This window comes from Crotalus tigris, unplaced genomic scaffold, assembly GCF_016545835.1.
Source record: "Crotalus tigris isolate CLP2741 ecotype Arizona unplaced genomic scaffold, ASM1654583v1 scf7180000019840.826796, whole genome shotgun sequence".
Taxonomy (NCBI): domain Eukaryota; kingdom Metazoa; phylum Chordata; class Lepidosauria; order Squamata; family Viperidae; genus Crotalus; species Crotalus tigris.
The window spans coordinates 28,333-56,304 of NW_024097735.1; the positions used below are offsets into that span (position 1 = coordinate 28,333).

General features: G+C 44.6%; 1 protein-coding gene across 1 annotated transcript; it reads left to right on the forward strand.

The window, feature by feature from the left end:
* Positions 1–27,912, forward strand: TAP1 (transporter 1, ATP binding cassette subfamily B member). The gene is made up of 12 exons (XM_039364733.1): positions 1–486; positions 588–1,166; positions 7,942–8,056; positions 9,975–10,105; positions 11,459–11,664; positions 13,564–13,761; positions 16,149–16,277; positions 16,407–16,595; positions 19,401–19,574; positions 22,602–22,761; positions 25,012–25,148; positions 27,209–27,912. The coding sequence occupies exons 2-12, from the start codon at positions 662–664 to the stop codon at positions 27,452–27,454; spliced, it is 2,190 nt and encodes a 729-aa protein (XP_039220667.1). The 5' UTR covers positions 1–486; positions 588–661; the 3' UTR covers positions 27,455–27,912.
* Positions 27,913–27,972: the final 60 nt, after the last annotated feature.

Below are 27,972 nucleotides of genomic sequence, written 5' to 3' on the forward strand. Positions count from 1 at the left end.
CTCCCCGTTTTTCCTCGACCGCATTCCCCCATCGCTTTCACTTTGCCCAACTTATTTTTTAGCGGGACGAAGCTACACCGGTTGAGCAACCGCCTGCCCGGAGCCAGACTTCCCTGGAAGTCGCCCAACATCTCCTCGCTCCTTCCGCCGCCTCTCTCCGCCTGCGGCTGCCCGCGTTTGTTTTCCCCGACTTTTTACTTTCACTTTCGGCTTCCGCGAAAGCAGCTGCTTGTAGCGAAGCGCCGCGGCTGGGGTGGTTTCCAGAGCCCGGCCGGGAGATGTGCCAAGACTCGCCTTCCGGTCCCCGCTGCCAGCGCCCTCCGTTCAGTTTGAGCCGGCTGCCGTCCGCGGAGGAGCTCTCTTAAATCCGTTTCTCGAGTTACTCGCCGACAGCTGCTTTCTCCACCGGCTTCGCGCCGCGGCTCTGCAAGCCGGGAAGCGCCCGGCGGCGGCTGGACTCCGCGAGAGAAGCGCCTCCAAGGGCCCGTAAGTCGGTTCTTAGCAAAGCCGCCCCTTCTTCCTTCCGCTTCGCTCCAATCTCTCTCTCCGTTGCTCTCATTTGTTTTCTTTCTTCCCTTTCTCGCCAGGGCTCCTTCCAGCACCGAGGCGCTGCTCGAGCGAGTTTGCGGCAAGCTCCCTTGGCCCGTCTAGAACCGGCGCGATGAAGCCGGGCATGTGGTCTTGGGTCGCCTTAGGGATGCTGCTGGATTTCCTGGCCCTCCACTTGGCTTGGAAGTGGAGGCCCTCGCCCTCGGGGAACCCCGTGGCTTTCTTGTGGGCCGTCGCCATGGGGCGCTGCGTGTCGCTCGCCCTCGCGGGGGGCACCCTCGCCCGCTCCGGAGAGGCCAAGCTTCCCTGGAAGCTGTTGCTGCAAGGCGCCTTGGTCCTCTCCTTCCAGATGCCCGGCTACGTCAGCCTGCAGTACCTCTACCAGCCGGAAGGGGGCGCCCTGGAGCTGGCCTACAGCTGGGGCAGGATTGAGGTCCTTGTCCTCAACTACCTGGTGTTGGGGTTGGGGATGCTGCTGTTCCATCTCCTCCTCCCTTCGGGGGCCACAGGAACGGAAAAGAGGACCTCGGCTTCCTTTGGGCGCCTCATCGCCTGCCTGAGGCCAGAGGTGCTGCGGTTTGTGGCCATCACGGGGCTTATAGTGATCTCCTGCATGGGTAAGTTGGACCTTTGGAGGGGGCCGATGTGATCCTTCCCCTCACTCTCACAATCAGCATAGAGTTTCAACAATATCTTATGTAGAGAGTCCTTGAATTACAGCAGGGATAGGCAACCTTGGCTCTTTTATGACTTGTGGACTTCAATTCCCAGAATTGGCTGGCTGGCTCAGGAATTCTGGGAGTTGAAGTCCACGAGTCATAAAAGAGCCAAGGTTGCCTACCCCTGGATTACAGCTATTCATTTGCGAACATTTGAAGTTGCAAATAGCACTGAAAAAAGTGACTTAGCAGTTGGTCCTCGCACTTACGACCATCGCAAAGTCAAAATTTGGGTGCGTGTCAACCAGACGTTGTGGGTGCTTCATCACTAGAGGTTTTTAAGAAGAGACTGGACAGCCACTTGTCTGAAATGGTATAGAGCAGGGTAGGCAACCTTGGCTCTTTTATGACTCGTGGACTTCAACTCCCAGAATTCCTAAGCCAGCATGGCTCAGCTTGGAAACCTCTCCCTTTCCCCTCAGCATGGCTGGCTCAGGAATTCTGGGAGTTGAAGTCCACGAGTCATAAAAAAGCCAAGGTTGCCTACCCCTGGTACAGGGTCTCCTGTATGAGCAGGGGGGCTGGACTAGAAGACATCCAAGGTCCCTTCTAGTTATGTGCTGATTCTGATTCTGATTCAGCCTGTATTAACAGTGACTGTAACATGCTGAGGTCATTTGATCATCATTTATAACCTTCCCAACCAGCAAAGTCAATAGCAGAAAAAAAGTCAATAGCAGAAGCAAGCTGGTAAAATCTGGTGCGACTCATTTAACTCATTTAACCACACCTTGCTTAAAAATGGAAATTCTGTTCGCTGTTGTGCTTGTAAGTCAAGGACTACCTATGTTAAGGATTTGTTGCAAGGAGACTCAAAAGAGTCAAAATGGCAGCAAACAATATATGATCAGAGTCCTGCCCTCTCCTTTTTTTATTTTTATTTTTTTTAAGAAAAGTTTATTGATTTTCTGGTTTTAGATTTAAATATTTAAAAAGCAACGTGGCGGCTGGGTTAATCGATAATTCAATAACATACAAGTATCTTTAGTACAGATCTCAAACTATTACATTAAATATTTCCTCTCTTTTCCCCTTAGTATTTACTGTCTCATGTTTAAACTAATACAATTCTTATTATATCAATAAAATAAAAATAACTTTCTTACATTTATCAATAATTTTTAGTTTAGACATATCCTAGTTATTTTAACATTCATTCTTTATAGACAGTCAGTGTCCTAATTAGTTTTTCCCGATTTTTAGTTTCCCATTTATATTTAAATTTAACATTTGGTATTTATAATTTCCAAGTTTTAAATAACCCCAATTCCTTTTATCTCTTTTCTTCTATTGATATTTAGGAATGTCCAAGAGTTGTGGGAAACTTGAAATGGGTTCTTTCAAAAAAGGGGGGGGGGCTAGAGAGCTAATGGAGTCTGAGGTGAAGGTAGAGGTGTCCTATTGTTGTTGTGTCTTTTTAGGCCCTCATCTTGATTTTTTTTCCCCCGTACTATAACAGATTTTGAATTTCTTTCGTTTTTATCTTGGTTGCCTAGGGCAGAGGCCCCCAACTTTTTGGGTACCAGGGACCAGTTACGTGGAGAGAGTTTTTTCCGTGGACCAGAGGGCGTGTGATTTTGTGTGCTGCCTGCATCCTCCGGATGGGGCTTTGCTTGTTTGTGTCGGCCCAGTTGCTGGCCTGCCGCAGCCCAGTACTGGTCCACGGACCGGGGGTTGGGGACCCCCGGCCTAAGCACATGAGCAGCCATATAAATGTGGCTTTATAAATAAGTAAATAAAATTTAGAAGTGGGATTTGGGAGAGAAAAGAAACAGCAAATTCCTATAGTCCCACTCGGAAGTAGCAAGCATATAAAAATGATTGCCCTCGGCAGAAATGTCTCATCAAAATGAGAAAAACATTGATTGTCTCATTCCAGCCCAAGCCCCGCCCCTTTCGCTCATGCACATGATGTCATTGTGCACCTACTTCCGTTGTGACAATGCATTGTTACTTTTAGGCCTTCACAACTGGTCACTTAATAACAGAATAACAGAGTTGGAAGAGACTGTGGAGATCTTCTAATCCAGGGATCCTCAACCCCTGGTACATGGACCAGTACCGGGCCGCAGCATCCCAAAATCCAGTCTGCACAAACAAGTGAAGCCCCATCCGCGGATGCAGGCAGCATACAAAACCACACTCCCTCCTGTCTGCAGAAAAACCTCTTTCCACCAACAGGTCTCTGGTGCCCAAAAGGTTGGGGGGGCACTGTATCTAGTCCAACCTCCTGTTCAAGTAGGACACCCTATACCAGGGGTATCAAACTGCCGCCCCGCGGGCTCGTGGTATCATACGGAGGCCACGCTCACCTCAGCTCCGATAATGCAAAAAAAGTCGCGATATTTCGTGACATGTCACATGACACGATGAGTTTGACACCCATGCCCTATGCCATTTCAGACAAGTGGTGGTCCAATCTCTTCTTTAAATACCCCAGTGATGGAGTACCCACAACTTCTGGAGGCAAGTTGTTCATGACTGTTTGAAGTTATGACAGATTCCCCCGAAATTATTCGCAACCCATCCTGGAAAATTACGATTGCCACCCGCGCACATGTGCACAGCCACACGACCGCATTTCAGGTGGTTGGCAACAAGCTTGCATTTACTGTGTTTCCCCAAAAATGACCCAACCAGAAAATAAACCCTAGCACGATTTTTCAGGATGCTCGTAATATAAGCCCCACCCCAAAAATAAACCCCAGTTAAGATCATCAGCCAGATGACTGTAGTACCGTATTTCCCTGAATATAAACCCTAACTGGAAAATAAGCCCTAATGCGCCTTTTTGAGCAAAAATTAATATAAGACCCAGACTTATTTTCAGCACAGGTACAACTGATTGCAGCATCCCATAGTCACATGTTTGTCATTTGCTACGTATTTTGCAGTTTTGGGGCAAAAAAAAGTCCCATTATATATCCTAGATTTCTACAACCCCACGGTTCATTTAATAACCACACGATTCACTTCACCATCATCAAAAATTGTCATGAAATCGAGAGGTCACATGATGACCCATCTAACGATCATGACTCGTGACCCAAATTCCTGTCTGAATTGTAGCGGTAAGTTTAGTATTTAATTCCTCCCCTCCGCTCTGCTTATGCTACGTGGGGATTTCTGAACATATGGAGGCGACTGTTCCCGGAATCCATAGCTGTTTATTTGTTTATTTTATGGAGGACTTTAATCCAAAACCCCAATAAAAAACAGCCAGAGTGAGTCGTGGCTGCGGAACTGGTTCTTACAATCGTGCAATAAAGATAATAGAAAATCGTTTTTCTCTTTTTACACTATGGAACATGAGAATCCACAAAAACACACCGTGATGGTGTGATCATTTTTTTTTACTTTTTTAAAACCACATTTTACATACATCCCTGCGCATAAAGGTAGTCCTTGACTTACGACCACAATTGAGTCCAAAATTTCTGTTGTTAAGTGAGACATTTGTTAAGTGAGTTTTGCCTCCTTCTACGACATTTCTTGCAGTTGTTAAGTTAGAAATCCGGTTGTTATAATGAATCTTGTTTCCCCATTGATTTTGCTGGTTAGAAGGCTGAAAAAGGGGATCAAGGAAGACCGTGGGGGTGCTGTCAAAGCTGTAACTGAAAAATGGTTCGTAAGTCAGGTTTTTTTTAGTGCTGTTGTAACTTTGAACGGGTCACTAAGTGAACCTTTGCAAATCGAGGAACCGTCTGTATATGCAGAAACTTGAAATAATGGTATTCGAAAGATAGCTTTTGTTGTGTTGAATGGAGAAAATGGTGCTTTTTTAGGCATAGCAAAACCAAAAATTCTTTTTTTTTAAGTTTTATTGATTTTCTAATTTTACATTTAAGTAGTAGTAGTAGTAGTAGTAGTAGTAGTAGTAGTAGTAGTAGTAGTAATAATAATAATAATAGGCGCCTTGGGTGCAATCCCAAAACAACTGGAGCACCACTTGAACACCATTGGCATTGACAAATTTGCCATTAGTCAATTGCAAAAGGCGGTCTTACTAGGAACTGCTTCCATCCTGTGACGATATATGTAATACCATCAAACATCCACATGTGCCTATTCCAGGTCCTGGGTAAGGACTCGATAGGTAGACCAAAATGCCAAATCCAGTCTGAACATCTGGCTGACTGTGTGATGATGATGATGATGATGATGATGATGATGATAATAATAATAAGTTGGAAGGGACCTTGGAGGTCATCTGGTCCAACCCCCTGCTCAGGCAGAAAGCCCTATACCATTTCAGACAAATGGCTGTCCAGTCTCTTCTTTAAAACTCAGTGTTGGAGCATTTACCATTTCTGGAGGCAGGTTGTTCCACTGGTTAATTGTTCTAACTATCAGGAAGTTTCCCCTTAGTTCTAGGTTGCTTCTCTCCTTGATTAGTTTCCATCCGTTGCTTCTTGTCCTGCCTTCAGACATTTTGGAGAAGAGCTTCACTCCATCAATAATACAACAACATACAAGTATCTTTAGTGCAAGTCTCAAGCTGTTACATTAAATTTTTCCTCTCTTTTCCCCTTAGTATTTACTGTTTCCTATTTAAACTAATACAATTCTGATTAAATCAATTAAATAAAAATGACGTTCTCACATTTATCAATTTTTGGCTTATACATATCTTTATTATTTTAATATTCAGTCTTTATAGACAATCAGTGTCCTAATTAGTTTTCCCCATTAATATTTAACTTAACATTTAATATTTCTAGTTTCCAAGTTTTAAGTAACCAAAATTCCCATTATCACAATACATCACAAAATCTAATATTCAGAATACACATCTTATCTATTTGAACATATTCTATTTCTCCCCATCTTACCTCAGCTAATTAATAAACGATATAACATTCTTATTTTCTATTAATTTCCAAACGTCTTGAATTAAGCAACTTTTCTCTCCTTTCAGCATCAAATACTTCCTCTCTTCTTCTCTTAATATCTATTATCTCACATTTAAGCTAATGCAGTTTTTATTATATCATCTAAGTAATTTATCGATATTACATTTATCGATATATTTTAGCTTAAGTATATCTTCATTAGCTTTACATTTAACCTCTATAAACAAATCGATATTCAAATTTAAGTTTTAATATTTATACTTCCAAATTTTAAAATAACCAAAGTTTTCTTTATCTCAGTTAATAACAAAATCTAGTGTTCAAAGTACGTACAGAAAATTCGAACACATGGCAGAAATCACTCAAGGAAAGGACACTTCTAACGGGTGTCTTTTTGTTTGCTGACTTGCAATCTTGCATGTTTGTAATGTGCCCTTTGCTATTTCTGACCTCATTCTCATCCGAGAATAGACTGGGGGGGGGGGGAAATGCTGGGGCATGCTTGTATAGACAGGCCTCGTTTCCACATTCCAAGGCATGGATGGTTGAAACGGAGCCAGAAACTTCGGGAACAGTAAAGGCAATTTGCTAAAATGGCTCTCGCGGAAAACGAGGACTTTATAAAGAATAATCCGGGTTTTGTAAAGCAAAAGAACTTTCCTACCAGATGAATCCACTTCAGGGCTTCTCTTCTCCGCTTTCTTTCAGAAAAGCCGTTTTAGTCAGCTGCCCTCCCAGCGTCTTTGTTTTAATTTTTCGGTTACTCCCCACCTCCTCTGAATGTGTCAATTCAAAAATGGACAGATGTCCTCTAATTGCGGGCATTTTTCCTGTACTGCATTACTTCTGAACGGTTTGCACAGAGTTATCTCCAATTTCCTTTTTATTTTCAACTGGAGTTTTGGGAATGTCATTTTAGATGTCACTAGGCCAGGCCTCCAATTTTTTTTTTTTTAATTATTTCAAAGTAACAATTATAAGCATCCAGGGGGGGGGGGATGGGATTTTTAACCAGGATTTATTTCTGCTTTTGTTGGGAAAAAGAAAGGAAATGGGATTTTAGTTTGAGCAAAATAAATTAATTAAAAATAGCAGTAAAAATGTTCAAGTATCCATGTCAGGCTGGCAGGAATTTACTTAACGTGGTGCACATTTCAAACAAGTATTTTTAAAATGCTTTGAGGCTCACAATGTGGATGAAGCCAGCAGAATTTTGTTATTAATTAGAGCAGCCTGTTACTTTTGACCCTGCTACTGCACAACACTGAACGCTGTAGTATAGTTGTTTTCAGCAGTCCACACAATTCATTCCTTAGTCTTTGCTTAATATTGTCTTCGTTCAGGATTGCTGGTTTTTTTGAATACTGTGTGGGTTGTTTATTCCGTTTGGGAACCAAGAATATCTCTCTCTCTCTCTCTCTCTCTCTCTCTCTCTCTCTCTCTCTCTCTCTCTCTCTCTCTCCCCTCTCTCTCTTTCCCCTCTCCCTCTCCCTCTCCCCCCCCCCCTCTTAAATTTAGAATAGCTGGTCTACAGGTTCCTGAATCTACTACCCTTCATTTCTCTAAGACCTCTTTTTCTTTCTTTCTTTCTTTCTTTCTTTCTTTCTTTCTTTCTTTCTCTTTCTTTCTTTCTTTCTTTTTTCTTTCTTTCTTTCTTTCTTTCTTTTTCTTTCTTTCTTTCTCTTCCTTCCTTCCTTCCTTCCAACTTTCTTTTCTTTCTCCCTTCCTCTCTCTCTCTTTGTCTCTCTGTCTCTCTCTCTACTCCCTCTCGCTCACACACATACACACATACACACAATCACTCAATCTCTGTCTTTCAGGGGAGATGGCAGTTCCATATTATACCGGGAAAGTGATGGACTTGCTCATAAGCAAGAAGGGAGCCTCGGCCTTCAAGGATGCTCTGTACATGATGACTTTTTTCACTCTGGCCAGGTATGATGGGGTTTGTTGTTGTTGTTTTTTCAATGCAAATTTGCACCAAACTATTTCTTGCCCATTTCTAACCACTGCGCAAATCAACCTGCGGTACGGTTGGAAATCAGCAAATTTTGCAATGCATTTTTAAGTCACAATAGCAGGGAAAGGTTGGATCACAAACGAATACATTTGGAAATGCCTCGTGTGTGTGTGTGTGTGTGTGTGTGTGTGTGTGTCTGTGTGTGTGTGTGTGTGTGTGGAGAGGGAGTGGGAGAGGAACAGTTTATCAGCGGGGTGCCCCATTAGACCAGGCAGAGAAGGCATACTATGGATACCATCTTCCAGGGACTTAATGTTTTATTTATTTAATTTAGTTATTAAATTTATATGCTGCCCATCTCGCTATTTAAAGTGACTCTGGATGTTTTACAATGCCGATGAACAATGTCCACCATTCAACTTCCTGAATTCTGCAGTCAGCAAGGTGGCAGGGGAATTCTGGGACTGGAAGTGATATACATAACTGAATGAAAGCTCTAATGAAATTTTGTGTTTTGAATCCTGGGTTTAAAATGAAGATGGCGTTTTTAGCCCTATGTATATAATACTTTATTGTTTAAAGTTTAGTCAAGTCCATGGTTTTCCCAGTTGCAAGGTATGACTGTGAAAGTTGGATCATAAGAAAGGCTGAGCGCCAAAGAATGGAGGCCTTTGAACTATGGTGCTGGAGAAGACTCCTGCGAGTCCCCTGGACTGCAAGGCGATCAAACCGGTCAGTCCTAGAGGAAATCAACCCCGACTGCTCTTTAGAAGGCCAGATCCTGAAGTTGAAACTCAAGTACTTTGGCCACCTAATGAGAAGGAAGGACTCACTGGAGAAGAGCCTAATGCTGGGAAAGATTGAGGGCAATAGAAGAAGGGGACGACAGAGAATGAGGTGGCTGGAGTCACTAAAGCAGCAGGCGTGAACTTAAATGGACTCCAGAAGATGGTAGAGGACAGGACGGCCTGGAGGAACGTTGTCCGTGGAGTCGCGATGGGTCGGACCTGACTTCGCAACTAACAACAACATACATAACTGTAGTTTTGTGTTTTGAGTCCTGGGTTTAAAATGATAGCTTTTTTCGCCCTTTATATATAATACTTGAGTATTGTTTAAAGTTAGTAAAATATCCAAACTAGAAAAAGTATTTTCTCCCTTTAGGGTTAAAAAAAAAAGAAATAATAGTAGATTCTCTTCATATGAATTATGATAAAGATGAATGAGTTAACAGAAGCATATATTATTCTCCACAGCAAAGAGAAGCAGATTGATTCTTTTATCCAAGGAAGAGAATATATCTAACCCTGTTTCTATTTTGAAATTGCTTCCACATTTTATGCTTGGAATTAAAAAAAAAATACATGAAACTTTGATTTTGGTTTTCCTAATGAGATAAGTTTATTTTTATAGAAATGGCTTGTACAGGCTGTTGTATAAAAATAAAAAAGTTGCGGTCATAACGTTGCTATCTTCTGTGCTAAAGAGAGTCGGACGTTGGTGCCTTTTTCTCGTCTTTTCCCTCTTTACACCATTTTTTTCCTTCTCCTCCTCCTACTTTTCTATTATTTTTTTGAATTCCTCTTCGTATTTTATATTTTGATGAGCCAATAAAACCAGGAGAGATTAAAAGAACATTTATCCTGAGGTAACGATCCCTGTGATGAATTTTGCATTTTGCGAAGTTTTGCAAAAAACGGTGACCCTGGGATTGAAAAAAAAAAAGGAAACCAAGGCTGTCGGGTCTTTTGATGGCAGCAGAGGATGAAATGTGTAATGGGGGAGGGGGGGAGATAGAGGAAAAGAGGTGAAAGGTGAAGCAGATAGGAGAAAAGAATGGAGAGAGCTAAAGATGGAGTCATGAAAGGTAACGGCTTTTCTGATTCCTCTCAGTGCTACAACGGAGTTTCTCTGCGACTTCCTGTACAATACAGTTATGAACCGATTTCACACCCGCTTCCAGGGCTCCGTCTTCAGGTCCGTCCTGCGCCAAGAGATCGGCTTCTTCAACGCTAACCGAACAGGTAGAGAATCCGCAATTCCCTTCATTGTTTCTCTACTTAGGACAGGGGTCGGCAACCTTGGCTCTTTTATGACTTGTGGACTTGACTCCCAAAATTCTGGGAGCCAAAGTTGCCGACCCCTGACTTAGGAACTGTCTTTCTGGTTCAACACCCACCCAACTCCCCAGGCTGCAAGCCAAAAATACAGGAATAAAAATGCTACCCCCTGAAACACTTCAGTAAATAATTTAAAGATACTGTGTGTTATAATACAATTCAGCTACTCTAGCTTTGAGTCAGGGCACAGACCTCTTTCAAAAGCAACTTGAAAGAAAAGGATTTTGCACATGTAACCGCTTTGAAGAATATCAGAAGCTGCTTTGTATCCCTTTTTTTTTCTTTTTTTCCGTTTTTTAAAAACTTTTTATTTCTTTCCTTGCCTTTTTGATTTCCCTTTGCTTTCTTTTTCTTTTTTCTCCTTTATTAGTTTGCATAAGTTTTTGTCTTCTTTTTTAAGCTTTGATAGTACCATATTTTTAAAAATACATTTTAAAAATCCTTTTTAAAAGGATACTCAGTGTTATACAGATCTTGCACGAAGGGGAATTGTCTTAGGGGAAAAAAAATTACTTCTCCCACTTCTACTACAGAGAGAACTGTATAGATTTTAAACTGCTTCCACTACCTGATCAATTAAAGTCTGAGCACTTGCAAGAAAAAAAGAAGGAGAGAGAGACGGAGAGGCAAACAGAGAGAGAGAGAGAAAGAAGAAAGAAAAATAAAAAGAAAGACAGAATAAAAGAAAGAATGAAAGGAAGGAAGAAGGGAGGAAGGAAGGAAGGAAAGGAAGGAAGGAAGGAAGGAAGGAAGGAAGGAAGAAAAAAGAGGGAGAGAGGGAGGAAGAAAAAGAAAAAAGAAGGGAGGGAGAGAGAGAACAAAGAAAGAGAAAGAAAAGAGAAAGAAAGGGAAGAAAGAAAGAGGGAGGAAGAAAGAAAAAAAGGAAGGAAGGAAAGAAGGATTTAGAGAAGGGGAGGGTAGTAGATTCAGGAACCTGTCACTTCTGGAAGTCTGTTCTAGGCCTTGGAGGCCAGGAGGAGGCCTCCTAGGCCTAAAACAGCGCACAGGAAGTGCGTTGATGTCACTGCCAGAAGCCCGTTCTAGGCCTCGGAGGCCCAGGCCTGCATTCATGCAGAGAACCGGATGTTAATGTATTTGAATCCCACCACTGGTCGAGTGATCTCTCCATTCTCAAAGTTGGTTCGGTCCCACAGATGGGTACCAAAAGAACAGGGGAGGTAAAGGCCGCAGCTGGTGTGGGCCTCCCCCAATTGACATCTTTTCCGATGGGCTTGTCCTGCTTGGCCTTCTCCTCAGGTGACATCTCTTCCCACATCTCGTCTGGCATCGATGCCATGAGCGAAGCCCTCTCGCACGATCTGAGCCTTTTGATGTGGTACCTGCTCCGAGGCGTCTGCTACTACGCCATGATGCTATGGATCTCTGTGCCTTTGACCTTCTTCATCACCGTAGCCCTGCTCTTCATCCTGCTGTTGCCAAAGCTCACGGGGAGCTACTACCAGGTGATCAAAGAGTGGGACGGTTCAAAGGTCCCTTCCAGCCCCGCTCGAGGGGTACTGCGGGGGAGAGGCCCAAGGGCCACTTCCCCAGAGGCCGCTGAGGAGAACTATTGCTTATTTCTTTTCTTTTTTTAAAAAAAAAATCTATTTTGTTGATTTTTTGGAATAACAATCTTTAGCACTTAGTAAACAACGTGTTGTCTGGGTTCATATATTTAACAACAAGCAATAATAATTAATTTCTTATGATTTCATAATCAACATACTAATTAGGAATACATTTCCTTGATCTTCTCTTCTTACAATAGCGTTCTCCTTTTACCAGCCTTGAGCCAATATAGTTCTTAGTACTTTTAATACATACAAAAATGAATATAAACATTTTTCTAGTATTTATGCGAATGATGATAACATCAATATATAGCATCTTTTCTAATCAGCTTATGTTACAGTTGCATTTGCAAAAAAACCAAAAACATCTTGTGTAAATCACTACAGGTCCTGTTTTCAGAATTTAAGCTTAATTTCCCCTTGGTGTTCAAAACATTTCTTATCGGTTGTAGTTTTCTCAGAATTGATTACATCTAAATATCCAAAACATTTCATTCACTTAAAATCATCCCAATATTTTTACATTTCCCATATCATAAAAAAAAATACTATACTACTTGTAAATCCTATCTTTCTTACTATGGAACCCATTCATATCCAAAATTTAACTATTCTTTTAACCACATTCAAACAAGTGTTTAGAAATGCTGCTTATTTCTACCAGCCTTTCCTGGGGACGAAAGCCCTAATGCATCTGGTGGGTGCTGAAGTGGGGAAAGATCCCTATTTAAAAGGGTTCTTTTTTTAATTGCTTTGTGAAGCCTTCTTGGAACTGTTGAAAGGACCGTGTTGTAGACTGGAGATAGATGATGTCGGATGCCTCCCCCTCTGTTGAGAGAGAGTAGTTCAATTTTGACATAGATGGCCTCTTTAATAAGTCAAAGAGGCTATTTATGTCAAAATTGAACAGCCCTCTCTCAACAGAGTGGGCGATATACAACATCAGTTATGTCCAGTCTACAGCACAGTCCTTTCAACAGTTTCAAGAAGATTCCACACCCATTTGCACTACTCAGGTGACCTTGGAGACACAGAGAAGCCTCCAGGTAACCGTAACAACTCGCTAAAAGAATGCAAGTGACCAGCTGTCTGCAAGGAGTATAAATCCTTCCATTCCCCAACATCCAGTCAGAACTGAAGAAGCTTCTTGGATGAGAAGCGAAACGTCTTCAAAGAAAAACAAGAAAGTCCCGTTGCCTCTGGAAAAAAGCATCTTTGGGATGGTTTCATTAATTTTCCCCTTGGCTCACTTCCAAAGTTGCAATAGAGTTGATTACAAAATTTGGGGGTTCAGATCGAACATCTTTAGCCTAATCCCATGGTGGCGAACCTATGGCACGCGTGTCAGAGGCGGCACTCGGAGCCTTCTCTGTGGGCACACGTGCCGTTGCCCCAGCCTTGCCTCCGCCTATGACCGCCTTCTCACCAGCAGGCTCCCTGGAGGAGAGTTGCCTCTGAGCATGGCCCATGCAGAGCAGCCACAGCCAAGGACATGGCAGCTTGGCAGTGTAGACAAGACTCATGCCCCAACGTGGACAGTTGATGCTGTGGGGCGTGGTCAGAGGGTGTGGCTGCCATGGCGCTGCTGGGTGCCTGGGTGATCTGTGGTGGGCCCTGGAGGCCATGAGTGGCCCTGTGGGCAGACAGGGTGGGGCGGAGCGGGGGCGGGGCAGGGGGTGGAGCAGGGACGGGGTCACTTTTGGGGCACTCGGTCTCTAAAAGGTTCGCCATCACTAACCTAATCCATTTAGGACATGCCTCTTTCTCTTTTCTCTCTCTCTCTCCTTCCAGAATTTGGCCATGCAGGTCCAGGAGTCCTTAGCCAAGGCTAACGAGGTCGCAATGGAGACCTTCCAGGCCATCTCCACCGTCCGCAGCTTTGCCAACGAGGACGGCGCGGCTCAGCGCTATGAAAAGAAGTTGGAAGAGACCTACCAGCTCAACAAGAAGGAGGCCGTGGCCTACGGTGCCTCCCTGGGGGTTCCTGAGGTAAAGATGCAGACCTGGGTGGGAGAGACTGAGAGAAATGCTTGGGGCTCCTTGGAGGGTGAGGTAGTGCGGGCTGCACAACTTCCGACACCCAAAGGATGATGCCAGATTTTATGTGACACCTGGAGCTTTGTGCCTCCAAAGCAAGTGGGGCTGACTATTTTGGATAGATTTAGATTTAGATCTACTGTCTGTCTGTCTGTCTGTCTACCTACCTACCTACCTACCACCTATCTGTCTGTCTATCATCTATCTATCTACCTACCTATCATCTATCTGTCTGTCTATCTATCTATCTATCATCTATATCATCTATATCTATCTATCCATCTATCCATCTATCTACCTATCATCCATCCATCTGTCTATCTGTCTATCAATCTATCTACCTACCTACCTACCTATCATCTATCTATATCTATCTATCATCCATCTATCTATCTATCTATCTATCTATCTATCTATCTATCTATCTATCTATCTATCTATCTATCATCTATCTACCTACCTACCTATCATCTATCTGTCTATCTATCTATCATCTATATCATCTATATCTACCTATCTACCTATCATCCATCCATCTGTCTGTCTGTTTATCTGTCTATCAATCTAAATACCTACCTATCTACTTACCTATCATCTATCTATATCTATCATCTTTCTATCATCTATCTATCTGTCTGTCTATCTGTCTGTCTATCTATCTATCTATCTATCTATCTATCTATCTATCTATCTATCTATCTATCTATCTATCTAATTTACCAGCTGCTCATTTCACTCTTGGGGGTGGGGGAAAAATATTCCAAAAGGAATGCGCCTTCACTTGGCCAACTAGAATTCCCTGGCCGATGAGGCCCGCATCATGCTTCCTCTGCTGTCCCAAGTGGGGTAGACCAATCCCGTGTTTGGGACCGGAGTGTCTGCAGCATTTGTTCAAAAATGTCAAAAGTGGTTCTGGTTGCCATCTTGACTTGTTTTACCACACTGACTGGACCTAGCAGTGAGGATTTAGTTAAGGCACTTACTTTCTCTCTTAAACCTACCGGGCTATGCTAAAATCTCTGGGCACTGTCTCTGATGTAGGGCAGGGGTCCCCAAACTTGGTAGCTTTAAGACTTGTGGACTTTAACACCCAGAATTCCTCAGCCAACATGGCTGGCTGAGGAATTCTGGGAGTTGAAGTCCACAACTCTTAAAGTTGCCAAGATTGGAGAACTCTGGTGTAGGGGATTAAGATACCGGGGTAGAAAAATTAGGAGACTGCAAGTGTTAGTCCTGTCTGAAGTCCCAGTTGGGCCAGTCCCTCTCTCTCAGCACTAAGAAGACGCAGGCAATGGCAAAGAAGACGTCTGGAGCTTGTTAGTTGCCAGGAATTAAAACTGACTCAAAGACACAAAAAAAATCTCAAAACTGTGGGAGCCTGGGAAGATATGGAAGCAGGCAGCATACTGACATACCGTATATTCCGGCGTATAAGACGACTTTTGAGAGCGTTGAAACAGCCTCCAAACTCGTGGGTCGTCTTATACGCCGAGTCGTCTTATATGCCGGAAATAAGGTAGTTTCTGGCGTATAAGACGACTTTCTAGGCATGCGACTCAACGTCGATCGTCTTATACGCCGGAAATAACGTAGTTTCCGGCATATAAGATGACTTTCTAGGCATGTGACGACTCGGCCGGTAGTTTCCGGCATGTAAGATGACTTTCTAGGCATGCGACTCGGCATCGATCGTCTTGCGACCTGGCATCGAACTCGGGGGTCGTCTTATATGCTGGGTTGCCCTATACACCAGAATATACGGTACCTTTGCTTCCCTGAGGACGTAGGAGAGAGTTTCACACTAATAAAGGAGAATATTGGTAGCTCAGGTTGAAATGAGGAGTCCCTGGTGCTCTCTGAGCTTGGTTGTTTTCTTGCAGACGTTTCATTACCCAACTGAGTAACATCATCCAGTCTAGTGATCAGTGCTAGTACTGATGACATCACCTAGTTGGGTAATGAAATGTCTTCAAGAAAACAACCCAGCTCAGAGAGCACCAAGGACCCCACAGTCCTCCTCCTCCACTATCTCCTCTACCACCTCCTCCTCCCTCTCCTCTCTGCACACCCCACTCCCTTCTAGTACTGATGACGTCACCTAGATGGGTAATGAAACGTCTGCAAGGAAACAACCCAGCTCAGAGAGCACCAAGGACCCCACAGTCCTCCTCCTCCACTATCTCCTCCACCACCTCCCTCTCCTCTCTGCACACCCAACATCCTTCCAGTACTGATGATGTCACCTAGTTGGGTAATGAAACGTCTGCAAGGAAACAGCCCAGCTCAGAGAGCACCGAGGAGTTTCATACTAATCCCCCCCCCTTTTTTTTCTCCTGCAGATCTTACAGCTGATCCTCAAAGTGGGGATTCTCTATTATGGGGGACACCTGGTCACTCAAGGGAAGTTGAGTGGTGGAGCTCTTGTTACCTTTGTCCTGCAGGAGAGTGAGCTGTCCACAGTGATGGAGGTAAGTTTTGTGACTGTGACTGGCCCAGCACCGGGGGAAGAAACCCGGCCTCGTGCCTGGAAGCAAGGAACGGTGTGAAGACCCTTCCTCAAAATATGTCCCACAACACCTGTTTCCTGTGTCTCCTAGGTCCTCATTAGGTCTTACCCCTCTGTGCAAAAAGCCGTAGGTTCATCAGAAAAGGCTTTTCAGTATATGGACCGGACACCCCAAATCAAGGCCTCGGGAACTTTGGCGCCCGCAAATTTAAAAGGACACATGAAGCTTGAAAACGTTTGGTTCTCCTACCCCAGCAATGGCAACTCTCCAGTCCTGAAGGTTGGTGATGGGGACTGGATTCTGAGAAGGGTGTGGGATCAAGAATGGATATGAGGAGAACTGCCTATGACCGAGTCCCTACTATCCTACGATCACTTAACTCTGTTACTGAATAACCCTGATAATCTGGGTTAGGCCAATTCACAACAGAATAACAGAACTGGAACAGACCGTGGAGATCTTCTAGTCCAGCGGTTCTCAACCTTTGTGTGACGGCGACCCCCGCGCGGCGCGGTGCGCATGCGCGGTGGCGCCCCCTGAGGGGGAAAATGGCGGATCACGTTGTTTGGCGACCCCCGTAAAATGGTCGTTTGACCCCAAATGGGGTCGCGACCCATAGGTTGAGAACCGCTGTTCTAGTCCAACACTCTGCTCAAGCAGGAGACCCTACAGCAGGGGTAGGCAATCTTGGCTCTTTTATGACTCGTGGACTTCAACTCCCAGAATTCCTGAGCCAGCCATGTTGACTGGCTCAGGAATTCTGGGAGTTGAAGTCCACGAGTCATAAAAGAGCCATGGTTGCCTACTCCTTGCCCTAGACCATTTCAAACCAATGGCTGTCCATTCTCTTCTTAAAAACTAGCGACGGAGCACCCACAACCTCTGGAGGCCAAGATGAAATTACAAACCAGTCAAATGGGTTGAATTCACGCAACTTAACTAAGCCAAGTTTAAAGGGAACCGAGGTTTTCATCTTGTGGGTCATACATTGACTCGGTCAAGGATGTTGTGTGAATGCAGCCAGAGAAAATCAGAATGTAGCTGAGGTCAGGAGATGAAACTCCAGTTATTTCTCTCCAGGAGAGTTGATGAAACCTGTATGGAAATCTGTAGGGCAGTGGTTCTCAACCTTTTTAATGCCGCGACCCCCAACCGGTCGTAAGTCAAGGACTACTCAACCAGTCGTAAGTCGAGGGCTACTCAACTGGTGCAGCACCGTTTGCAGAATGGGACTTTTGGCGGGCTCAGCAGGGCAGAGACAGCCTGGACAATCTCCTATTGGCTTTTGAAAGCCAATAGAATTAGACTCTATTCAAGAGAGTCTATTCTATTGGCTTTCAAAAGCCAATAGAATAAAAGGGAGTAGCACAGCTAAGGAAAAGGGGAAAAAAATGGCGGACTGGGTTGTTTGGCGACCCCCGTGAAATGGTCGTTTGACCCCAAATGGGGTCCCAACCCACAGGTTGAGAACCACTGCTGTAGGGTCTGTAAAAAAAATAAATAAATAAAGCTTCCTTAAAGGTGAACACAACTCATGGTGATTTTAAAGATGCATTTGTAGTGTTATCTTGGCAACCATATGGGATGTTTTGTCAATGTTCCAGTCCTAGTCTACAGCCCTTGGACTTCCTAGTAGTCTCCCGTCCAGGTATTGGCCAGAGCCAACCTAGATTAGCTTTTTGAGGTCACCCAAGTCTAACTTGGCTTAATGGGATTTAACTCAGTTTCAACGGTCAGAGATGCTCAGTGCCCAATCTGGGAGCCCAAGGCCATTTTGTAGTCTTATTCATCTCCGTGTTCAGATTCTAGCCAAATAATAATAATAATAATAGTAATAAAGTTGGAAGGGACCTTGGAGGTCATCTAGTCCAACCCCCTGCTCAGGCAGGAAACCCTACACCATTTAGGACAAATGGCTGTCCAGTCTCTTCTTAAAAACTTCCAGTGTTGGAGCATTTGCCGCTTCTGGAGGCAGGTTGTTCCACTGGCTAATTGTTCTAACTGTCAGGAAGTTTCTCCTTAGTTCTAGGTTGCTTCTCTCCTTGATTACTTTCCATCCGTTGCTTTTTGTCCTGCCTTCAGGCGCTTTGGAAAATAGCTTGACTCCCTCTACTTTGTGGCAGCCCCTGAGATATTGGAAGACTGCTATCATGTCCCTCCTTGTCCTGCTCTTCATTAAACTAGACATACCCAATTCCAGCAACCGTTCCTTATATGTTTTAGCCTCCAATTGACTCCGTCATCAGTGCTGGCCAAAGGAGAGAGCATCCAGCAATACATATCAAAGCCGAAGACTAACTTAGGAAGCAAAGGGGAAGGAGGGACAGATCTTAGTCGTCTCCTTGTTAATAGTTTCTGCTCAGAGAAAGAAATAAGCCAATAGGCAGCCCAGCAAAGGTGAAGAGAACTATTCAACGATGGGGGTCTACCGTGAGCTTGTTGCAATACTGTCCCATCCATCCCAGCCATTGCCGGAGCCAAAACTGCAGTCTGAAAGTGAAGTGTTAATACCATTTTACAATGCCTTGGTAATGCCACGCTTGGAATACTGCATCCAGTTTTGGTCACCACGATGTAAAAAAAGGTGTTGAGACTCTAGAAAGAGTACAGAGAAGAGCAACAAAGATGATTAGGGGACTGGAGGCTAAAACATACAAGAAACAGTTGCTGGAATTGGGTGTGTCTAGTTTAACGAAGAGAAGGACAAGGGGCGACATGATAGCAGTGTTCCAATATCTCAGGGGCTGCCACAAAGAAGAGGGAGTCAAGCTATTCTCCAAAACACCTGAAGGCAGGACAAGAAGCAACGGGTGGAAACTAATCAAGGAGAGAAGCAACCTAGAACTAAGGAGAAACTTCCTGACAGTGAGAACAATTAATCAGTGGAACAACCTGCCTCCAGAAGCAGTAAATGCTCCAACACTGGAAGTTTTTAAGAAGAGACTGGACAGCCATTTGTCCGAAATGGCGTAGGGTTTCCTGCCTAGCAGGGGGTTGGACTAGATGACCTCCAAGGTCCCTTCCAACTTTATTATTATCTCTTAAGTTGGATAGAATTGATACCCGGTGTTTCTCTTCTTCCAGGGAGTGTCTTTAGAGCTGATTCCTGGTACTGTGACTGCCTTGGTGGGCCCCTCTGGGTCCGGGAAGAGTACGGTGGTGGCCTTGCTCCAGAGGTTTTACGAGCCCAACCAAGGACAGGTGGTGCTGGACGACGAGAACTTGAGCGAATACGAGCATCACTTCCTGCATCAAAAGGTAAAGGATGCCATCTAGTAAAGGCAGGTGGCCGAGACAGGTGGTCCTCATTTTTACAACCATGACTGAGCCCAGCATTATTGCCACTAAGCAAGACAGTCCAGTAAGCTGCGCCCCATTTTATGACCTTTTTGCCACCATCGCTAAGTGAATCGTGCAATCATTAAGTAAACCGGGCTTACCCCCTTTGGCTTTGCTTTGGGTCGGTATATTCCGTGTTTCCCCGAAAATAAGACCCAGCTGGAAAATAAGCCCTAGCGCTCCTAATATAAGCCCCACCAAAAATAAGCCCCCAGTTCAGATAGTCAGCCAGCCAGACCGCATTTAGTACCGTATTTTCCCGAATGTAAGCCCTAGCCAGAAAATAAGCCCTAATGCATCTTGTGGAGCAAAAATTAATATAAGACCTGGACTTATTTTCAGGAAAACACGGTACGTGTATTTGTGTATGTGTATGTGTGTGTGTATGTATATGTGTGTGTGTGTGTGTGTGTGTGTGTGTGTGTATGTTTTCTGAGGTTTTCGCGGGTGTTTGTATGTAGGTCTTTGGTTATTCGGGTTTTCTCCCACGTAAAATTGGAAGTGTCTTGGCAACGTTTCAACAAAGTCCCATTCGTCATCTTCAGGCTGGTGTTTTCAGCTTTGTGCTTCGAGGAGCAAGTATGTATGTATGTATGTATGTATGTATATGCAGGGCTTTTTTGTCATAGAACAAGAATGGAGTTCCGGCACCTTTTTTGGATGGACTCTTGTATGGTAAGCAAGGCAGGTTGTATGACGTATGTGAGTTCCGGCACTTTTTTTTTTTTTTCAAAAAAACCCCACTGTGTATATGTATGTATGTATGTAGGTCATCTAGTCCAATCCTCTGCTCAGGCAGTAAAAAACGTTACTGAACTCCGGGATAAATATAAAGACAAACTGTTTTATTACTAAGCTTTCATCGGTCCTCTGCCAAAGGTTTGGCTAGCCTGCTTATATCGATCTCCTCATGAAACAAGTAATTGGTCCCTCCTCCCCTCGCCCCCCCAGTCTGTCTTATTGCTCCTACTTGCGTGGCATCTGCCTGTTCCGCTCGTATGCAGCTGCTCAATCACGGCAACAACTTAACTGAGACTACAAGACAAGAAAGTCCAGAGGATGATTCGGCAATGACGTTGAGCAGCTGCATACGAGTGGAACGGACAGAAAGAAGGAGGGCAGGCGGGGGGGGAGAAAAAGCGCCAGGATTTAAAAGCACACAGGCAGACGCGACGTCGGCAGAGGACCGTCGAAAGCTTAGTAATAAAACAGTTTGTTTTTATATTGATCCGGAGTTCAGTAATGTTTTCTATTGCTAGTATGAGTATACCTGGGATTCGAGTTTTTAAGATTATCAGAGACGTGTGTGTGTGTGTGTGTGTGTGTGTGTGTGTGTGTGTGTGTTTCTGTGCGTGTTTGTGCGTGGATGCTTGCATACCTATAGCATGTGTATATGTGTGGTACATATGTGTATAGCAGTGGTTCTCAACCTTTCTAATGCCGCGAGCCCATAATACAGTTCCCCATGTTATGGTGACCCCCAACCACTTATACATCACCGGGTGCCAGGGGCGTGGCCAAAGAAAAGGAGAAAAAATGGCGGACAGCCTTGTTTGGCGACCCCCATGAAATGGTCGTTCGACCCCAAATGGGGTCCCGACCCACAGGTTGAGAACCACTGGTGTATAGGTATATATATTTTTTCTTCCAAAAGCAGGCAACAGAATTTCATTTTTAATGTGGGCCAGTATGCTCATACTGATAGGAAAAAAATGAAGGTTATCTTACCTTGTCAGAACCTGGCTGGGAAGTTAAAAATGATGTCCACATGACCCCAGGACAGTGCAACTGTCATAAATACATCCCAGTTGCCAAGCACCTGAATTTTGATCACGTGACCATGGGGGGGATACCGCAGTGGTCACAAGTGTGAAAATTGGTCATAAGTCATTTTTCTTCAGTGCCATTGTAACAAATATTTGTAATTTGAGGACTTACTTATATTACAGTTTCCAAAGTTGGGGAAATGAGTGTTGCTTTGATTGGGATCGCCGTAAACTAGATAAAATAACATTTATTGTCTTTTTTTTTTACCATGGGCACCCTGGCACACATTAAAAATGAAATTCTGTTGCCTGCTCTCAAAAGTGTACACCCATATAAACATGCTATATACATACATACATACATAGATACATAGATACACACATACACTTCTGTCAGCTGACAGAAGTGAGGCGAGCCTGTGGCCTAAAGCAGAGGTGGCGAACCTATGGCATGCGTGCCAGAGGGGGCCCTCAGAGCCGTCTCTGTGGGCACGCGAGCCATCACCCCAGCCCTGCCTCCCCTTGCAGCCCCCTCCTCACCATCAGCCCCCCGGAGGAGAGTCACCCCCAGGCGCAGCCCATGCAGAGCAGCATAGCCATGGACATGGCAGCTGAGCAGTGAGGACGAGACTCCACCCTTGCACCCCATCACTTATAGATGATGCTGTGGGGTGCAGGTGGAGGGCGTGGCCACCATGGTGCCACTGGGCCGCCTGGGCAATCAGCTGTGGCGGGCCATGGAGGCGGCGGGTGGCCCTGTGGGCAGACGGGGGCGGACGGGGGAAGGTTTTGGGCACTCAGTCTCTAAAAGGCTTGCCATCACTGGCCTAGAGGTTAATACAGCTGCCTAATATGCAAGGAGCCCAAGTTCGAATCTCAGAAGGGTATGGCTAGCTGATAAGAGCTAAATAACTCGAAATAGCTATACTAGTCTCCCTTTAACTTTTTGTCGGCAAAATACAAATTGAATACATACATACGTATATACCTACACCCTTACACATAAATAACATATAAATATTAATCCTTTTCCATCTTGCGTACGTAGCGGAAAGAGGAAGCTTGAGAGTTCACAAGGTTGATAACTGTATGGAACAAAACTGGGACTGAATCGGGAGCTTCTGCTTCCAAACTCCGCTTGGAATAATCAAGCGCCTTGTTTTTTTTCCCCTCCTGGTAGGTGGCGCTGGTGAGCCAAAATCCCATACTCTTTGCCCGATCCTTGCGTGCCAACGTCGCCTATGGCTTGGAAGACCAAAGTCAAGAGAAGGTGATCCAGGCTACTCAGCGAGTGGGAATCCATCGATTCATCTCCACAATGAGCCACGGCTACGACACAAGTAAAGGAGTCCACGTATCTCTGGCAAGGGGTTGACTGCAAGGGTGTCCGTGGCTGATTAAAGAGGGTCACGTGGCAGTTGTCAAGGAATGGAAAACATCTGGGGTGGGGGGGTCCTTGGCGCTTTCTGAGCAAGGTTGTTTTCTTGCAGATGTCTCATTGCCCAAATTACAGGTAGTCCTTGACTTACAAGTTCGCTTAGCGACCGTTCAAAGTTATGACGACACCGAAAAAAGTGTCTTATGGCCATTTTCCACACTTACGGCCTTTTGGAGCATCCCCATGGTCACGTGATCAAAATTCAGACAACTTGGCAACTGGCTCATATTCAGACTCTTATTTATTTATTTGTATAGATTGTATTAGTTTTTATGGGGTTAGGAATAAGGTGGGGCCGGGGTTGGGGTTTTTCCAAGTAACATTCTCAATATTGAGCAAACAGCATAATGTCTGGGTTCGTGTGTTTAACAAACAATAATAGATAATAGTTAATGATCGTCAATATGTTAATTAGTCACTCAGTAGCCTTCTTCTTGCTAATATGTATTCAAAGTTACATACCACATTCCTTTCTCTGTAACTCACCTTTCTAGCCATTGATAGAAATTATCCCATGTTCGAAAGCACACTAAGTCTTCTTTCTCTTTTATCTTTAAAGTCAATCTGTCCATTTCTGCACACTCTAGCACAGTGGTGGCGAAGCTATGGCACGCATGCCAGAGGCGGCACTCAGAGCCCTCTCTGTGGGCACGCTCGCCATGCCCCGGAGATGGCAACTGTCCCTCTTCAACCAGCCGCCCACTAACTCACTGAGGTCCTACATGGCTGGATGCATCCCAGCTGTAAAGCGTTATGAAGCGGTGTATACATCTTAACTGCTGTTGCTGTGATGGTTGCAGTGTCCTGGGTTCGTGTGATCCCCTTTTGGGACCTCCTGACAAGCAAAGTCAATGGGGGATCCAGATCCAATGGACAACCAGGTTACTACCTTGACAACTGCAGTGATCCATTGTGGCAAGAAAGGTCATAAAATGGAACAAAACTCATTTAACAACTGTCTCACTTAGCAACAAAAATGTTGGACTCAGATGGCCTTAGGTTGAGGACTGTGTGTAGGGTGGGTAGTGGAAACATCTGCAAGAAAACAACCATGCTCGGAGAGTATCCAGGACCCCTCCCATTTCAATCCTGACCCACAGATGAAGAAGATGATGATGATAATAATTAATAATAATAATAAAGTTGGAAGGGACCTTGGGGGTCATCTAATCCAACCCCCCTGCTCAGACAGGAAACTCTACATCATTTCAGACAAATGGCTGTCCAGTCTCTTCTTAAAAACTTCCAGTGTTGGAACATTCACTACTTCTGGAGGCAGGTTGTTCCACTGATCAATTGTTCTTAACGATCAGGAAGTTTCTCCTTGGTTCTAGGTTGCTTCTCTCTTTGGTCAGTTTCCATCTGTTGCTTTTTGTCCTGCCCTCAGGCGCTTTGGAGAATAGCTTGACTCCCTCTTCTTTGGGGCAACCCCTGAAATATTGGAAGACTGCTATCATGTCCCCCCTCGTCCTTCTCTTCATTAAACTAGACATGCCCAATCCCAGCAGCCGTTCCTTATATGCTTTAGCCTCCAGTCCCCTCATCATCTTTGTTGCTCTTCTCTGCACTCTTTCTAGAGTCTCAACATCTTTTTTACATCGTGGTGACCAAAACTGGATGCAATATTCCAAGTGTGGCCTTACCAAGGCAGTGTAAAGGGGGGATTAACACTTCACGTGATCTTGATTCTATCCCTCTGTTAATGCAGCCTAGCACTGTGTTGGCCTTTATTGGAAAAAAAACACATCTGTCTGTGGCTCTGTGGAGCTTTGAGCACAAGGAAGAGGCAGGATTAGGCCTGATGAGTTGCCGTGTTCCACCACCCTGCCAGCTATTGGACCGGATGGCGAAAAAATTGTTCCGGATGTGATGTAAAAAGGGAGAGTCACTATTCCAGAACTAAGCTATTAGGGCAGGGGTCTTCAAACTTGGCCCTTCTGTGACTGGTGGACTTCAACTCCCAGAATTCCTCAGCCAGGCACATGTGCCTGGCTGAAGAATTCTGGGAGTTGAAGTCCACCAGTCACAGGGCCAAGTTTGAAGACCCCTGTATTAGGGGATCAACAAAGCAGTTGTTAGAATTAAAATGGACAAGCGGAAAGTTTGGGAGTGTCCGATTGCAGAATGCCTCCATTTCCGTCTCTTCCTGCAGGTGCCGGGGAAGCAGGCAAGCTGATTTCTGGGGGGCAGAAGCAAGCGATCGCTCTCGCCCGAGCGTTGATCCGCAACCCCACAGTGCTGATTTTAGATGATGCCACCAGTGCCCTGGACGCGGAGAGCCAGCAGCAGGTGAGAAGGCTGGGCACGAGGGGGAGAAACCTTCTGAGAAGACAAATTAGGGACAGACTCTAAGAAGCAAAGGAAAGAGGAAGTGGCCTAACCTTCAGAAGAATTCTGTGGGGTTTCCGTTAAACCACCGCAAGATTTCCGAACAGGAAAAGGCTTGCTGCTTGGCCCAGCTGGGCTCAGGGTAGCAGGTGGAACTGAGAGAGACCCTCCCCAGTTTCCACTGGAATTCTATATTGGGGGCAGAGAGAAGGGAGGGGGTATTGGAGGGTTAGCAGCCCCAAACAAACCTGAAAACAGGAGGAAGAAGAATCTTATGTTCACTGTATCTTAATAATAAATAATAAAAGCAGGAGAGAGAGAGAGAGAGAGAGAGAGAGAGAGAGAAGAAGAGATGATAAATGGTGATGGATGAGAGATGAGAGATATAAAGACAGATGAGAGAGATGATAAGATAGAGAGAGAAAGACAGATGAGCGAGATGATACATGAGAGAAAGATAGATGAGAGAAAAAAGAGATGATAAAGATAGTGATAGACATTAGATAAACATAGAGGATAGATGAGAGATTAAAGAGATTGATAGAGTAAGAGATGATAGAGAAAAAAATGATAGATGGTGATGGATGATAGAGAGGAGATAGAAAGATAAAGAGATGATATATTAGAGAGATAGATAGATAGTGATAGAGAGAGTGATAGAGTGATAGACAGATGAGATGAAAGATATAATAAATTAGAGAGATGATAGAGAGAGATGATACATGAAAAAGATAGATGAGAGAGAAAAGAGAGATGATAGAGAGTGATAGATGATAGACAGATGATAGAGGATAGATGATAGAAAGATAGATGATAGAATGAGACAGATGAGAGATGAAAGAGAGATTGATAGAGTAAGAAATGATAGAGAAAAGATAGAGAGAAAGATGATAGATAGGTGATAGATGATAGAGTGATAGACAGTGGTAGATGATACATGAGAAAGATAGATGAGAGAGAAAACATGATAGAAATAGTGATAGATGATAGATAAACATAGATGATAGAAAGATAGAGAGAATGAGAGAATGAGAGATGAGAGAGAGAGAGAGAGAGAGAGAGAGAGAGAGAGAGAGGATACACAGATCAAGTAAATCTTGATTTTCTTTATATCAGAAGAGCGATAGCTTACTTCCTGTAGGAAAGCTAGCCTGCCTATCCTCCTTCAAGTCTGCCTTCTCTCAGGGTCCTTCTATATACAATTGAGCCCAAAATTTCTGTTGCTAAGTGAGACAGTTGTTATTAAATGAGTTCTACTCCATTTTATGACCTTTCGTGCCACAACGGTTAGGTGAATCCCTGTAGTTCTTAAGTCAATCAAATGGTTGTTAAGTTAGGTGAGGGTTAGTAAGGTTAGGGTTCCCCATTGACTTGGGTTGTCAGAAGGTCGCAAAAGGGGATCACATGACCCGGGGCAGGGGTAGGCAACCTTGGCTCTTTTATGACTCGTGGACTTCATCTCCCAGAATTCCTGAGCCAGCTCAGGAATTCTAGGAGTTGAAGTCCACGAGTCATAAAAGAGCCAAGGTTGCCTACCCCTCACCTGGGGACACTGCAACCTTCATAAATACGAATCAGTGGCCAAGCGTCTGAATTTTGATCACGTGACCACGGAGATGGTGTAACAGTCATCAATATGAAAGCAGTCAGACGTCCCTTTTTTCAGGGCCGTTGCGACTTCAAAACGGCCACTAAACAAACTGTTCAAAGTCGAGGACTTCAGCCTGCCACCTTGGCAGCTTGAAGTTGAGTGGACTTCAACGCCCAGAATTCCCCAGCCAAGATGGCGGTCCACACCTCTTCAAGCTGCCAAGATGGAGGAAGACTTCGTAGGAGAGGCGATGAAGCAAGCGTGGGAGTTGTAGTTAATGGCGAGTGAGGTGCTTTTTTAAAAAAAAATTTTTTTCCCGATGCCCAACTTGTTTATTTTCTCTCTGACCCAGCCTTGTGGGTTCCCCCCTCTTTTTTTCTGCCTTTCTAACCTTTTCTTCTCTTTTGGACACATTTTTGGCCTCACGTAGCTGGAGAAAGAAATCTACGACGGGGAAGCTCGCGGCAGCCGTTCCGTTCTCCTGATCTCGCACCGGCTTCGCAACGTGAAGCGGGCTAATCTCATCCTGGTCATGGAAGACGGGGAGATCCGTGAGAAGGGGACCTACCGGGAGCTGGAAGACAAGAAGGGCCTCTTCTGGCAACTGCTGCAGAAGCAGCCCAATGGGGCAGAGGGGGGCAGGAACAGCAGCCCCAATGGGAACAACAGGCATTGATAACCGGCAGCGTGAAAACAGGCAGGTGTTCCGGTCTGGATCCCGAAACAGCATCTGTCGCTCCTTGTGAGGCTGGTACAATAGAGAGAAGACTCAGCAACACGACACTCTCGTTAAAGATTGACAATTGGTCATTCCGACAATTCTAAAACTGCTGTTTAGAAATCACAGTTTAAATGATGTGACGTCTGTGACAGCAGGAAACATTTTTTTGAGGGGGGGGAGGTGTTCATAGTTTAAGATGGCAGCAGGCACGCTGGCTGAGGACTTCTGGGAGTTGAAGTCCATGAGTCATAAAATGGACCATGTTTGAAGACCCTGCTCTTGATGGTTGATCGTAAAAATCAGAAACTGCTCACCCCTTCAATATCTTCCTTATTCGTTCTGAGGCGGGTTGTCTCAACTGTTGTTATTAGTTTGATGCTCTTTATACATTTAATCTTTTTTCCCCCAGCCTATTGGCTTTGACCTTGACTTTTATTACTGGAACTCACCGATCATTTGTATTTTTGGCTATC

Bases quoted from the DNA above. Each gene is read 5' to 3' on its own strand.
- TAP1 (XM_039364733.1), top strand. From the start codon at position 662: ATGAAGCCGGGCATGTGGTCTTGGGTCGCCTTAGGGATGCTGCTGGAT. The intron at 11,665-13,563 runs GTGATCAAAGAG...CTCTCCTTCCAG, and splicing joins TCACGGGGAGCTACTACCAG to AATTTGGCCATGCAGGTCCA. The intron at 13,762-16,148 runs GTAAAGATGCAG...TTTCTCCTGCAG, and splicing joins CCTCCCTGGGGGTTCCTGAG to ATCTTACAGCTGATCCTCAA.